The sequence below is a fragment of the Aspergillus clavatus genome, genomic scaffold (genome assembly GCF_000002715.2).
Source record: "Aspergillus clavatus NRRL 1 1099423829802 genomic scaffold, whole genome shotgun sequence".
In the NCBI taxonomy this organism is placed as follows: domain Eukaryota; kingdom Fungi; phylum Ascomycota; class Eurotiomycetes; order Eurotiales; family Aspergillaceae; genus Aspergillus; species Aspergillus clavatus.
The window spans coordinates 2,539,443-2,552,741 of NW_001517097.1; the positions used below are offsets into that span (position 1 = coordinate 2,539,443).

Genomic DNA, 13,299 nt, shown 5'->3' on the forward strand with positions numbered 1-13,299 from the left:
AGTCCCCCAGAGCGCAATGGTTGATTCCCTGGACGAGTTGACGTCGAACTCGTGCAGCGACCGGGGGGAAATGGATTGGGTTAAAGGGCGGATGATAGATCAAGACGATAAGTATCGGAGAAGGGTATATAGAATTAATGAATCAAGAAACAAAACTATACTCAACAGAAGAAGGGATGATGAGAGAAGGTGATGATAGAAGAGAAGATAGACACACAGGGGGAGAGAGAGAGAGAGAGAGAGAGAGGTAGGAAGGGAGTAGATAGTGATGAAGAAGGATGGGGGAAGAGAGAGAGGATTGATTATTATTTGATCTAGAGAGATGCGTACTCTTATGCCCACGACGGCTAATGTTATCACCACGACCTTGGTTATAGTCCCTGGTAAATAGTAGTAGTTATAGTAAGTAGTAAGAGTAAGAGATTAGAGACACAATTGAAATGTCGATATCTCAAGAGCAACCCCTCTGTTAATAAGAAAGATCTTGTTCAGTCAAATCAAGTATCGAGAATGGGAGGAGGCTTCGGCTGCATGCAAGCCCAGCAGATAGCCATGCAAGTACAGTTGATACTATGGAGTATGGACAAGTACAACCCGAAAGAGGCACAATAGCAAGAGACATGCTGCATAATGGAGTCCAAGCCTCTCCAGAGAGTCCAGACTGAAGACCCCAGTATTGCAGCCATTATTTCTGCATGGATTTTCTTTGTTTTCCTCTGCGCCCCTGACATCGGCCGGTAGATAGTAGTATCTAGAATTCTAGATACAACTAAACTCACCACCGCACTTTGTCAAAATTGCCTTGCCTGACCTGCCCTGGCCAACCACTGTCTAGGTAGTCTACTAAAAAACCACTCAATAAATAATCTTCCCAGTGGGCTGTGTGTCCCCTACGTGGGAAAGGACGTGCCCCCAGCATCCTGCCCTCCCCTGGTCTGGCCAATCTCACGTTTTACTGCCGGGAAATTACAATGGCGGGCTGGAGCCAATCACCGTCCCCAGTGGCGTCCAGCTTTGGCCTCAGGCACTGAAGCCCTCCATCATTTCAGCTTCACCTAACAGATTAGTAGTCTAGCCCTTCTAATCATCCGTTACAGTGTCCTCTTGTTGTTTCACAGACCTTTTTTTTTTTTTCTTTTTGGAACATGGGCTCTGTCCACACAGAACGACAGAAGTACTGTTACAACGTACAGACTACAGTCAAAGTAACTTTTCTTTCCTCCGTACTCCGTATATGGTCTGAGTTCTGACTAATGACTACATTAGGGTGGTAGGACAGTGCGTCTTTGGGGTTGTCACTTGTCAGTATTCAATAATCACTAATTAACCTTAGGGTGTCAACTTGGCTCAGCCACCGTCTTTATTATTCTCGTCGAGCAAGTAGCAACATGGTTGGACGACATTGCTCAACGGAGGACCAGGGGACGGACGACGGAGTATCTGCGGAGTACTACCCGGTATGTATGCACTCTCATAGTCATCGCAGAGGTCTCACAGCCTACTACTCCGTACGGGCTTGAAATGAGTTGAATTGAGTCTCTTCCTCGAAAGACTCTCGAGTATGTCAATGTGCTCATTTACAGGGGGGGGGTGGATAGCACATATCTTCAACCCTTATATAATACTAGGACAACATCGTCTAAGTGAAGTGATAGTCAAAGCTTGGTAGACTGATGGTCCGACTTTTCTCTCCACAAAATGCAAATAATTGATGTGATTCTGCAATAGCAAGATGCATCTAGAGGCATCGTCTGGTGGAATTACGGAGTATGACTGACTGACTGACTTGCACTGGATGCCTTGGAGACTATATGAGTCGATATCCGATCCAACTACTAGTACTCAATATAAATAAAATAGAGTTTTGAATCTAGTATTACGGAGTTAGCTGTCAGTTCGGCTATGGGACTGAAATACCTGTACCTGAGCTCAAATGGGCCATTGTGTAACTGAAGGCTAGCCATAGAGTGTTTAGTGTTCAGATATATATAGTTCTTTCAGGTGTCTTTGTTTGTCCTCACGCAGCTATCTACACCACTATTTCAATGGTAGCTGAAAAGAACAGTAAAAATAAGCAATAAGGTCAAAATCAATATTGATGACACTATTACTTGTACAACCATCTAAGTGAAAGGAGGGAGTAGTAGAAGTAAGACAAATAATCCAATGCTCTAACTGGTTAACATCATCATATCCATCGAGGTTGAGACATTGAGATGTTGAGGTAGATAAGAGTTGAGGACATATGTTGCATCGATCTATGTTTTTAACTGAATATGGGTGTGGATAATCCTATCACCACCTCTCAGCCTAAGCTCTTGTATAATTTATTGTATAGCTTACTTGAAATGGTGCTTACCACCATTCTATACTGTTGGGTAGGAAATATCATATAGGGGAAATAGTTCTTAGTCTCTCCCCACTGGAGAGCATATCCCCCTCTCTGATTTTATTGTGCTACTGCTAATCTGTTCCAGGACTGTTTCTACTAACTATGGAACAGATACATCAGATTCACCTCAAATGACTGACCTAGATGACGAAGAGGTCTGACCAGCAATATGAGATGTCTAATAGAAGCCTGGGGGAATTTTATCCTATGTAGTGGTTGAACTAGTGAGGTTGAGATTAATAGAGTACTTGATAACTCTGTAGGTAAACACAATTAATAATGAATAGGGATATTTACTGTAGTAGTGTTATTATCCTTAGACTACTGTTCATGAAGACATGAACAGATCAGTAAGAGATTACTCTGTAACTCAAAACAATCAGTTGAATTAATCATCTGATGATCAGATCCTGGTCCATCTAAGATCAGGGGGGTGTATGATGTTTGTTATCTTCATTCTCTATTCTCAAAACATAGGACACTGATCCTGTACAAATGGAACATTCAAATATTGTCCATATGATGACGATGTTGAAAGTGCAGAGTGTCATCTCAGTAATACTCACTTTGACTTCCATACTCTGTAGTGAACAGCAAAGTGGCTGGTGTGCTGGAGTCGAGCTGCCAAGACCGTCGAGTTTTCTAAAGATAGGCATCAAGAGTGGCGATCCCCAAATCTAAGACAGTTTAGGCTAGCCGAGCGTGGCAATGATGATCGCCAATCTACGGAGTACTCCATAGTCAGGACTCAGCAGTCTTTTGGTCTCGCAATCTCTTGAAAGCCTCCGAAGTCCCGCGTGGCTGGTGAACCGCACAGTGTGCCTGACGTTCGATGAGTCTGACAGTGACAAGCTCCTTTGATTCACCTTAATGTTCGAACTTTGAAAGAGACGAGTCCATATCCTCATGACGGAAGGAGATTATGAAACCATGGCTGACCACTCAACATGACACCTTGAATCAACGGAACCAATCAGGGGTGTTCCCGGCCTTCAAGATGACCCTCCAATTAAAGCGAGCAAGCGTCAAGAATCTCGAGCCAGCGGTCTCTAAGTTTTGGATTATGTGTGCTCGACCAACGGCGGACGAACACAAAGGAATGATTCTGCTCCACAAGGCTATATTTGGCTGGGGCTAAAACCTTTTTCGAGAATCTTTGGTTTCTTTGGATGCCCCGCGCCCCCTGAAACTTGGCATTTGGGATTGGCATCACGTCTGTATTAATATTACCGTCACTCTGTCAGGTCAGTATATGTGACATGGGCACAGGTCAATACCTTGAGGCAGGTATATACCGTAGATTTGTTTGATAGTGACCAGTGGGAAGCAGGCAAAAGCAAATAGATAACGACGTACTTGAGCAGACATGACCTAGAAGGCTAGAATATGGCTAGAAGCCAGTGAAAACTGTGTATCCAGCCATGCAGAATGAGTGTTGGATGCTGAGGAAATTAAGCATTCCTTTTGTGACGATGGTATCTCCTCTGACCCTGCGAGTCATGCTGGCGAGGGGTGCAGAATGCTGCAATTGCCATAGTGGAAGAGAGAACCAGCAGGTTCAGTCAGTCATGACCACATCATAAGGTAGGATTGCTCCTATTATCTGCTCATCGGATTGACCAGAGGATAAAGATGTACTCTGTAGTATCTTGATCGTTGTAGTAATAATTGATGGCGGTGAGATTGTATTGTAATAATACTGATATCTACTGCTGTCCCATCTGTCATCAACTGTCTCCTATGAAGGATCGAAGACACCAACCTAGATACCGGCTTGGCTCTCGTGGCGTGTTTCAGCTGAGGAATGAGAGATCAAAAGTCAACTGAGACCATGGCATTTGGTAATTATGACAAAGATACGGTCTCCAGATGGAAGGCCTTCTCAACATTATAGTAAGTCTGAAAGTAGTTGAAGAATTAAAACAAGCAAGTACTCACTGTGTAGTGCTACTCAGGAAGATTGAAGTCTGTAATCATGAGAGTACCATCGGATGGTTGGCGTTCCTCTGGCAGCTACAGTCAGGTACCCCGTCCTGTAAGGCTGTTACCGATACCTACCCAGCAGTCTGGTACAGAACAATAAAAACCTAGGTACCTAGACACCGACTTTGGTGGTAAGGAAACTAAATACCGACCACCCATGGCTCAGTCAGTCACTCGCCATTGCGACGCTCAGCGACTGTATAGGAGTAGGTAGGTACTTACTTACAGTACCTACAGTTGAGTTTAGTAGAGTATTGAGTATTGAACCCCCCAAAAAAGAGCGACGCATCCCCTAACTCCCTAACTACTATCTAGGTAGTTTACTAACTAACTAGGTACCGAGTCTAAGGGCTGTACTGCGTACAGTGTACGCTATTCAGTAAGAGCCAGGGACGCTGTTTGTTGGATCCTCCATCGTATTGCCATTTTTTTTTTTGGCCCTTTTTTATTTTATTTTATTTTTTCTTTTTTTCCTTTCGCCCTCTTTTTTTTTTTATTTTTAATTATTATTAACGTTAACCATCATTATTTTTTCCTCCTTCCAGCCTGCAATCTGTATTGTTTTGCTCCCTTTTCTTCCCTATCTTCATCTTCCTCACTTCTCCTCCTCCAACTTCGTTTGGGGAACTTCGACCTGGTACATACCATCGCGACGCCTTCTGTAGAACCCGTTTGGGGGCCCCTCTCAGGCTTAGGTTGTCAGCTGTCTACGGTTCGCGGGCTTCAGAAATATAACCAGCCCTGGCGGCTTCGTCCACGTTCTCATTGTGTGCCCACCACCCCCCTCTCAAACAAACCATCAATACCAGCCTTGCCATATTTTTGTGTCTCTTTCATTGAACGCTTCGGCTTTGATTGATTGATTGATTTGACTTCCATCGCTTGTTCTCATTCCTGTGACGACAGTGTTGTTTATTGATTCCACTTCGCCTTGTCGGATCTTTCGAATCAGCGGACTCCTTGCTCCTTCTTCCTCCTGATACCCCCTTCCCGTTTTCCCTTGCGTTCTGCTGCGACTCGGGTCTCTTGACTTCAACCACCACACCCCCCCCAGTCGTTTTCCCCGAAAAGAAGCACGACATCTTGACATCCCATCTTCACCATGGCCTACCAAGGCTCTGGCTCCCATTCGCCGCCCCAGTACGACGACAACGGGCACCGACTTCAGGATCTGCCTCATACTTCTGTGAGTCGAGTCGCGGACGATCATCTCTTCTGTGAGGGAAGGAGTCTGGCCGCAGGATGCTAATATAGAATTGTAGTACGAAGAGGAAGCGTCGAGAGGATTGCTATCCAACCAGCAGGGTCCTTTCACTGGTCCGTTCGATGACCCTCACCAGCGCGGTCATTCTCCAACTCGTCCCGTCTCCGGATACAGTCTGACCGAAACCTACGCCCCTGAAGCGGCTTACTCCGACCCCTACAACACCGCCGGTCCTGGTTCGGTGTACTCTGCCCAGTCGACCGAAAATCCAGCCGCAGCCTTTGGTGTCCCTGGGCGTGTCGCTTCCCCCTATGCTCGAAGCGACACCTCGTCAACAGAGGCATGGCGCCAGCGACAAGCTCCTGGAGGCGGCCCCGGTGGTCTGCGACGTTATGCTACCAGAAAGGTCAAGCTGGTGCAGGGTTCCGTCCTGAGTGTGGATTATCCTGTGCCTAGCGCCATTCAAAACGCCATTCAGGCGAAATACAGAAACGACCTTGAGGGCGGTAGCGAGGAATTCACGCACATGCGATGTAAGTGGTCACCGGCGATTTTGCCATCGTTTTACTTCGATAGGAACCTCCCCTTGTCTAACACCGCCTGTTGCGATTTGACCAGACACCGCGGCGACGTGCGATCCCAATGACTTCACCTTGCACAACGGTTATAATCTGCGACCTGCGATGTACAACAGACATACCGAGCTGCTGATCGCGGTCACCTACTACAACGAAGACAAGACCCTCACATCGCGTACTCTGCACGGTGTCATGCAGAACATCCGAGACATTGTGAATCTCAAGAAATCCGAGTTCTGGAATAAGGGTGGTCCCGCCTGGCAGAAGATCGTGGTCTGCTTGGTCTTCGACGGTATCGACCCCTGTGACAAGGATACGCTCGATGTTCTGGCAACGATCGGTATCTACCAGGATGGTGTCATGAAGCGTGACGTTGACGGAAAGGAAACGGTGGCTCACATCGTATGTATCGCCCGCGACGGTTTCCGTCCGGCTCTTCGGCGTACTGACTGGTGATTAGTTCGAATACACAACTCAATTGTCCGTGACCCCGAATCAGCAGCTCATCCGACCCACAGATGACGGTCCCAGCACGCTCCCTCCGGTGCAGATGATGTTCTGCCTGAAGCAGAAGAACAGCAAGAAGATCAACTCGCACAGATGGCTCTTCAATGCCTTTGGTCGCATTCTCAACCCTGAAGTCTGCATTCTTCTTGATGCGGGTACAAAGCCCGGCCCCAAGTCGCTCCTTTATCTGTGGGAGGCCTTCTACAACGATAAGGATCTCGGTGGTGCATGCGGTGAGATTCACGCCATGTTGGGTAAGGGTTGGAAAAACCTGATCAACCCGCTGGTCGCTGCCCAGAACTTTGAGTATAAGATCAGTAACATTCTGGATAAACCTTTGGAAAGTTCCTTTGGATACGTCAGTGTGTTGCCGGGTGCCTTCTCAGCCTACCGATTCCGCGCCATTATGGGCCGTCCGCTGGAGCAGTACTTCCATGGTGACCATACGCTCTCTAAGCAACTGGGTAAGAAGGGTATCGAAGGCATGAATATTTTCAAGAAGAACATGTTCTTGGCCGAAGATCGTATTCTCTGTTTTGAGCTGGTCGCGAAAGCTGGCTCCAAGTGGCATTTGTCGTACGTCAAGGCCTCCAAGGGTGAAACTGATGTGCCAGAAGGTGCTCCTGAATTCATTTCCCAGCGTCGTCGTTGGCTGAACGGTTCGTTCGCTGCCGGTATCTACTCGCTCATGCATTTCGGTCGGATGTACAAGAGTGGACACAACATCATCCGCATGTTCTTCCTGCACATTCAGATGTTGTATAACATCTTTTCTACGATCCTGACATGGTTTTCTCTGGGTAAGTGACTCTCATCGCAGTCGGAGGTGGATTGTCTGACAGATGGTTCAATAGCTTCCTACTGGCTTACTACAACGGTCATCATGGACCTGGTCGGCAGTCCCTCTGATGAAAACGGCCATTCTGCCTTCCCATTTGGTAAAACCGCGACTCCAGTTATCAACACCCTGGTGAAGTACATCTACCTGGGTTTCTTGCTTTTGCAGTTCATTCTCGCTCTGGGTAATCGTCCCAAGGGTTCCAAGTTCTCGTATCTCGCGTCTTTCGTGGTGTTTGGCATCATCCAGGTCTATGTTGTGATCGATGCTCTGTACCTGGTGGTGCGCGCATTTACCGGAACTTCCAAGATGGATTTCGTCACCGATAAGGGTGTCGGCGAGTTCCTCAGTTCCTTCTTCGGATCCAGCGGTGCTGGTATCATCATTATCGCCCTCGCAGCTACATTCGGTCTCTACTTCGTGGCATCCTTCATGTACATGGATCCCTGGCATATGTTTACCTCCTTCCCTGCCTATATGTGTGTCCAGTCGTCCTACATCAACATTCTGAACGTCTATGCCTTCAGCAACTGGCACGATGTCTCCTGGGGTACCAAGGGTTCCGATAAGGCAGACGCACTTCCCTCGGCCAAGACCACCAAAGACGATAGCAAGGAGGTTGTCATTGAAGAAATCGACAAGCCCCAGGCCGATATTGACAGTCAATTTGAGGCCACCGTCAAGCGTGCCTTGACACCCTATGTACCACCGGTGGAGAAGGAGGAGAAGACCCTGGAAGATTCGTACAAGAGTTTCCGAACCCGACTGGTCACCTTCTGGATTTTCAGCAACGCTCTCTTGGCTGTCTGCATTACCAGCGACGGTGTTGACAAGTTTGGTTTCACGGTATGTTGTTAACCAGCCCTTTTTCTTGGTGGATTTTCCACGCTAACATGGTCCAGAACAATGCCACCGATCGAACATCCCGTTTCTTCCAAGCTCTGCTGTGGTCCAACGCCGTCGTCGCCGTGTTCCGCTTTATCGGAGCCACTTGGTTCCTGGCCAAGACCGGTGTTATGTGCTGCTTTGCTCGGCGGTAGAAGAGGGGTGTTTATTTGTAATGAAAGAGCAAGGGGTGGTTTACTCGGTGGACGAGATACTCGAATCACCAAGGCCTCCGGAGTTGATCGTTGGCACATTTCCATCACAATCTTGTATTCTACATATGACGCTTGTTTGTTACTGTCCCATTCTGTTGATGCTGGCTCTGTCCCCGTTGGATCTATGCGCTTGGACAGGGCCATTTGCGCTGTGATGTCTCGTAAATTCTTAGCGGTTAGAAAAGGAAATCGATACACCAATGCCCGGAAGGAGCTTCAAATGCATTTTTTTTTATCACTCATTTTGCATATTTCAGGCTGCTCCAGTTATTCGCTAGACCGCATGGATTCATTCAGTCAGTCTTGCCTCCCAGGCGCTGGTCGTGGCGGATGGCGTCGCGTCGAGTGCACTTCGCCATCTCAGGTTCCTCACAATCAGATCATTTATAAGCATTTTGCCGATATTCTTTGTTTGATTTGGGCCCTATAGTCGCCTCATCTTATTAAGTGCGCGCCTGCGCTTCGTCTTCGTCTTTAATCTTGCGCCTCCGTGCCACAGCGGAGTGGAGACACTGATTCATCGCCCATCGCAGGCTGCCCCCCCCCGCAGGCCCGAACTTTAGTCGCCCTCATCTTAGGCTCTTCCGACTGCATTTCGGTCATCGATAACAGATCTGATCTGTGGGGTTTTACACGGTGATATCTCTTGCTTTTCATTCATTTTCTTTTCTGTCAATAATAACGATCTCTTATTCCCTAACGTACTTCCGAACATCCCCCCCCAACACGGCCTGCGTGGCGGAGCTTTGTCCAAGATGTTGAAGATCTGGTCTATGGTACAGTTTCAACGCACCGAGCTCTCTATCCAGTGTTGGACGAACTTCTCCCCACTGACATCACGATTTTCCCGTGCAGAAACAACAGCAACAGCAGGCTGAAAATGCCGAGGGCGCAGCAGGGAAGAAGAAGAAGAAGGTCACGGCGGCGCAGCTGCGCGTGCAGCGAGGTATGTCGCAAGGTTTCCCCCCTCCACCTTGCCTAGGGAACCGGCGCTCGAGACACGGCAGCTTGAAAAAAAAAAAAGAACTCGGGCTGATGATAAGCGTCATGGACAGACCTGCAGGAACTCACCCTCGGAAGCACGATGAAAATGACCTTCCCCAACCCGGATGACATCCTCAACTTCACCCTCACCATCGAGCCCGACGAGGGCATGTACAAGGGCGGCGCCTTCCACTTCAGCTTCGTCGTCAACCAGAACTTCCCCCATGACCCGCCCAAGGTCAAGTGCACCCAGAAAATCTACCACCCCAACATCGACCTTGAGGGGAATGTGTGTCTCAATATCCTCCGCGAAGACTGGAAGCCCGTGCTGAATCTGAATGCGGTCATTGTGGGCATGCAGGTATGTCTGTGACTTTTTCTTTCTTTCTTTTTTTTTTTTTTTCTTCGTTACTGTTCCTGCTGCTGCTGCTGCTGCTCTGGCGGCGCTGTTGTTGAATACTTGGATATTTGGACTGACTGCTGCCTGCTAGTTCCTCTTCCTGGAGCCGAATGCCTCCGACCCTCTGAACAAAGAAGCCGCCGACGATCTTCGCACGAACCGCGAGGGCTTCAAGCGGAACGTCCGCACCGCGATGGCCGGTGGGACCGTCCGGGGCATGCAGTACGATCGCGTGATGCGATGAAGAGTTCCCAGTCCGACTCCGACTCCGACTCCGACTTGGGACTCTGCAGTGAATATAAACGACCACGAACACACACGGCATCATGCTACTACTCAGCACATACGGCGTATATGATAGGATCGAGCGAAACGTGCACATATGGGGAAGGAAAAGAAACGATGAGGTGACGAACAGGCAGTGCAATACAGTGCACTGCAGGCGAGGAGGTTGCCCTTTTTCTTCTCATGAAATGGTTAATGCGCGTACATAACTTGAATTAATTAGCGACTGGATAGATTTCATCATGAACGCAATGCATAGTTTATATGACCCGTCATTTGCGTTTCTAGAGTAGAGTGGGTGTGAGTATCCTGTCTAAGTATCCTAGTACTGTGTACGGTCATCAGGATATCGAATTAGGTTTTGTGCCTCGCGATGATCGACTAGACTGGGAGTGTCGAGCACGGATGACTACAGTGTCTAGATACTACGCCCTCGCACATAGAGTGGAACGAGTAACGGCATGTTTGAAGTTAACAACCACCGTATATATACAACCAACAACAAAATTGAACCAATGCGACCTAGTAGAACAAGTTTCTTCTTTTCCTTTCGGAGTTTCATTGCGTTCGATTTTCAATCAACACATCAATCAGACAAAGCAACACCGGCGTCACCCTAGCCCGCCCCGGCGAGCACTCGGCAACGGTATGACCAATTCCAAGCGAGTTGCCTCCATGCCAATGTCGGCCATCATCGAACCACAAGCGGGACATGGAATCTTGAATGGGGGGCAGGTGCGGATGACGTTGGTTTGTCATGTTGGCCGTTCTCTGATCTTTGCGTTGGACGACGGATTATCGACTCTAAGCCTGCTGGGCAGCACGCTCCTGCTCCAGACGGGTGTAGTAGGAGTCACGGGCGCGGACGCGGGGAAGGTGGTAGCCTGATAAGCCTGTTAGAAGAAGGGGGTAAAAAAAAAGGGCTGCAGGGAAATGCTCTAGTCATTCTCTAGCTGGGGAAATGGTTGCGATAATACGTACCGTACCACCAGAGGTAGCCGAAGGTGGTGCCGAAGCCTGTATGTGACAGCGAGGAAGCGTTAGCCCCGTCAAGGTTTGCGTGTATTGCCCAGATATGTTCCAAATAGCCATTCTGCATATCAGGGTCGCGGCGGATTGCTTCTTCGGACCCTCGGATGTCCGTGGGACAATTCCTGCGCTTCCATGTCGAGGCGATTCCGGGGCTGTTCAGACGGTAGAAGGACGGGGGACTCACCGAAGGCGGTGCTCAGATCGAGAACGAGACCACGGCGGAGCATCTAGATCATCACTTGTGTTAGCCAATGGATTGGTCCAAGAAGGTGCGAAGCCGAAGCGAAAAAGCAACGGGTATGGCCTGAGTGGGATGTGGACGTACGCCGGTGATGGGAGGGATAGCGGCGGCCATTGCGACGGATGGATGAAAATATCTGATTGAACCAGAGTAATGAGTGCGGTTTCAGCAGACGGGATACCTGCTTTGGTGGTGGTTGTGGGGGGCTGGCGGAGGGAGGAAGAGAGGGGAGCGAACGATGATGTGAACTTGAAAGTCGAAGTGAAGCTTTCCGATCCGGCACGTAAGCGACCGATATGAGTGGCCTGACTGGTTGCTGGGAACGGGCAAGAGGAGAGAGAGAGCACGAAGATAGATATAGACAAGAGTCACTATTCAATCAATTACTCTTTACTTGACTTATACAATAACTATCGATATATACCATATATCTGAGTTTCTACATCAGAATTTCCTGTCTCCCTTCTATTCATGCCGTGCAGCACCAGCAATCTGCCTGCCTCAGGCACCAACACGTGACCGGACACGAAGCTCTTGCGATGTCCGAATCGAGAATGTCTCGACACTCTCGCCGTCATCCATCACGTCCAGCGCCCAACACCGCCATGGTGTCCTCTGAAAACCCCCTCAAGCGATCCTCAACCTCACCTCTCCAGCAAAATGCTCCCGACACGAAGCGCTTGAAGCGCCCTTATCACCACCATCACCGTTTGCTGAACCCCGTTCTTCCAGCTCTTCCGGAGCCCGCGATCACTGACGATGCCCGGGTTGACCATCTGATGAACCGCTCTATTGGACTGTCGCTTCGCGAATCTGGATTCGACATCGCTGATCCCGCCGCGTTGGAAAGCTTTCGCAATGCAGCGGAGGAGTGTACGTTCTACACCTTGACCGCAAAATAGCTGTCTAGGTCATTCTAGTCGCAGTGTTATTGATTTTGGGATGCTTGCTAGATTTCTTGAAACTCGCTTCCTATGTTCGACAGTCGATGCTATCGAGTCGACGTACCCAACCTATCCCTCAAGATGTTGAACATGCCTTTAAGAGACATCGTGTGCGCGTGGGCGACCTTCTCCCACACGTGAAACCCTTGCCAGACGTCCCACCGGTCCCCATCCTCCTGCCCAGTCCACCGCCAGAAGAAGATTCTTGGGTCAGTCTGCCGTTTCTGGGCGCGGAACTAAGCGGCAGCGACGATCGTGACAGAAGCGCATACATTCCAAAGCATTTCCCTCAGTTCCCGAGTAAACACACCTACCGTCACACTCCGGTGTTCACCGAGCGCGAGCAAGATCCACGGAAGATTCGCGAGCGCGCGACCGAAGACGGCAGACATGGCGAAGAGGCCTTGCGCAAGCTAGCGCGAGCATCATTCAAGGATAACCAACTTGGCTCTGCGGGCCGTGAGAAGCGACCGTGGGGTCGGAGAATGGAGAGCATGGATAGTATGTTCGAGAAGACAGTCAAAGGCATCGCAAAGAAGGTGCAGAGAGACACCGCTGCGTCGAGTACAGCTGCGCCTTTGGAAATCGATTTCGGGACGCTGGATGCGGAACCCAAGCCGGCTCGACCCAAAGTCCCATTGAGTCTAGAGCTTCCGCCAGTGATCAATTGTGAAAGAGACCTATGGCGTCGAACGACGGCCCCCAGCAACCGAAGAGCAGAGGACAAATCACCGGGACCGAAGGATACCACAAGCGTGACGAGGGTGGAAAGCTGGGTGAGCACATAGGTCTGGTCCATGAGACCATCATG

The 13,299-nt window shown here is 49.2% G+C and overlaps 4 protein-coding genes across 4 annotated transcripts, besides 5 other annotated features; 3 read left to right on the forward strand and 1 right to left on the reverse strand.

Annotated features, from left to right (window-relative positions):
• Positions 1 to 217: 217 nt before the first annotated feature.
• Positions 218 to 247: a microsatellite.
• Positions 223 to 246: a microsatellite.
• A 5,230-nt stretch (positions 248 to 5,477) lies between the features above and the next one.
• chsG (chitin synthase class III) lies at positions 5,478 to 8,542 on the forward strand (the record flags this gene model as incomplete). Its single annotated transcript, XM_001271390.1, has 6 exons — positions 5,478 to 5,561; positions 5,638 to 6,112; positions 6,198 to 6,559; positions 6,618 to 7,464; positions 7,519 to 8,348; positions 8,405 to 8,542. The coding sequence occupies 6 exons, from the start codon at positions 5,478 to 5,480 to the stop codon at positions 8,540 to 8,542; spliced, it is 2,736 nt and encodes a 911-aa protein (XP_001271391.1).
• Positions 8,543 to 9,357: 815 nt separating this feature from the next.
• Positions 9,358 to 10,230, forward strand: ACLA_041880 (NEDD8-conjugating protein UBC12; the record flags this gene model as incomplete). The annotated part of the gene is made up of 4 exons (XM_001271391.1): positions 9,358 to 9,378; positions 9,458 to 9,548; positions 9,658 to 9,947; positions 10,078 to 10,230. 4 exons carry the CDS (start codon positions 9,358 to 9,360, stop codon positions 10,228 to 10,230), a joined length of 555 nt encoding a protein of 184 aa, XP_001271392.1.
• Positions 9,963 to 9,992: a microsatellite.
• Positions 10,004 to 10,023: a microsatellite.
• Positions 10,231 to 10,241: 11 nt separating the features above from the next.
• Positions 10,242 to 10,265: a microsatellite.
• An 810-nt stretch (positions 10,266 to 11,075) lies between these two features.
• ACLA_041890 (cytochrome c oxidase subunit VIIa) lies at positions 11,076 to 11,658 on the reverse strand (the record flags this gene model as incomplete). Its single annotated transcript, XM_001271392.1, has 4 exons — positions 11,076 to 11,155; positions 11,253 to 11,288; positions 11,488 to 11,530; positions 11,629 to 11,658. 4 exons carry the CDS (start codon positions 11,656 to 11,658, stop codon positions 11,076 to 11,078), a joined length of 189 nt encoding a protein of 62 aa, XP_001271393.1.
• Positions 11,659 to 12,149: 491 nt separating this feature from the next.
• ACLA_041900 (TBP-associated factor 8 family protein) lies at positions 12,150 to 13,276 on the forward strand (the record flags this gene model as incomplete). The annotated part of the gene is made up of 2 exons (XM_001271393.1): positions 12,150 to 12,417; positions 12,498 to 13,276. The coding sequence occupies 2 exons, from the start codon at positions 12,150 to 12,152 to the stop codon at positions 13,274 to 13,276; spliced, it is 1,047 nt and encodes a 348-aa protein (XP_001271394.1).
• Between the last annotated feature and the right edge of the window lie 23 nt (positions 13,277 to 13,299).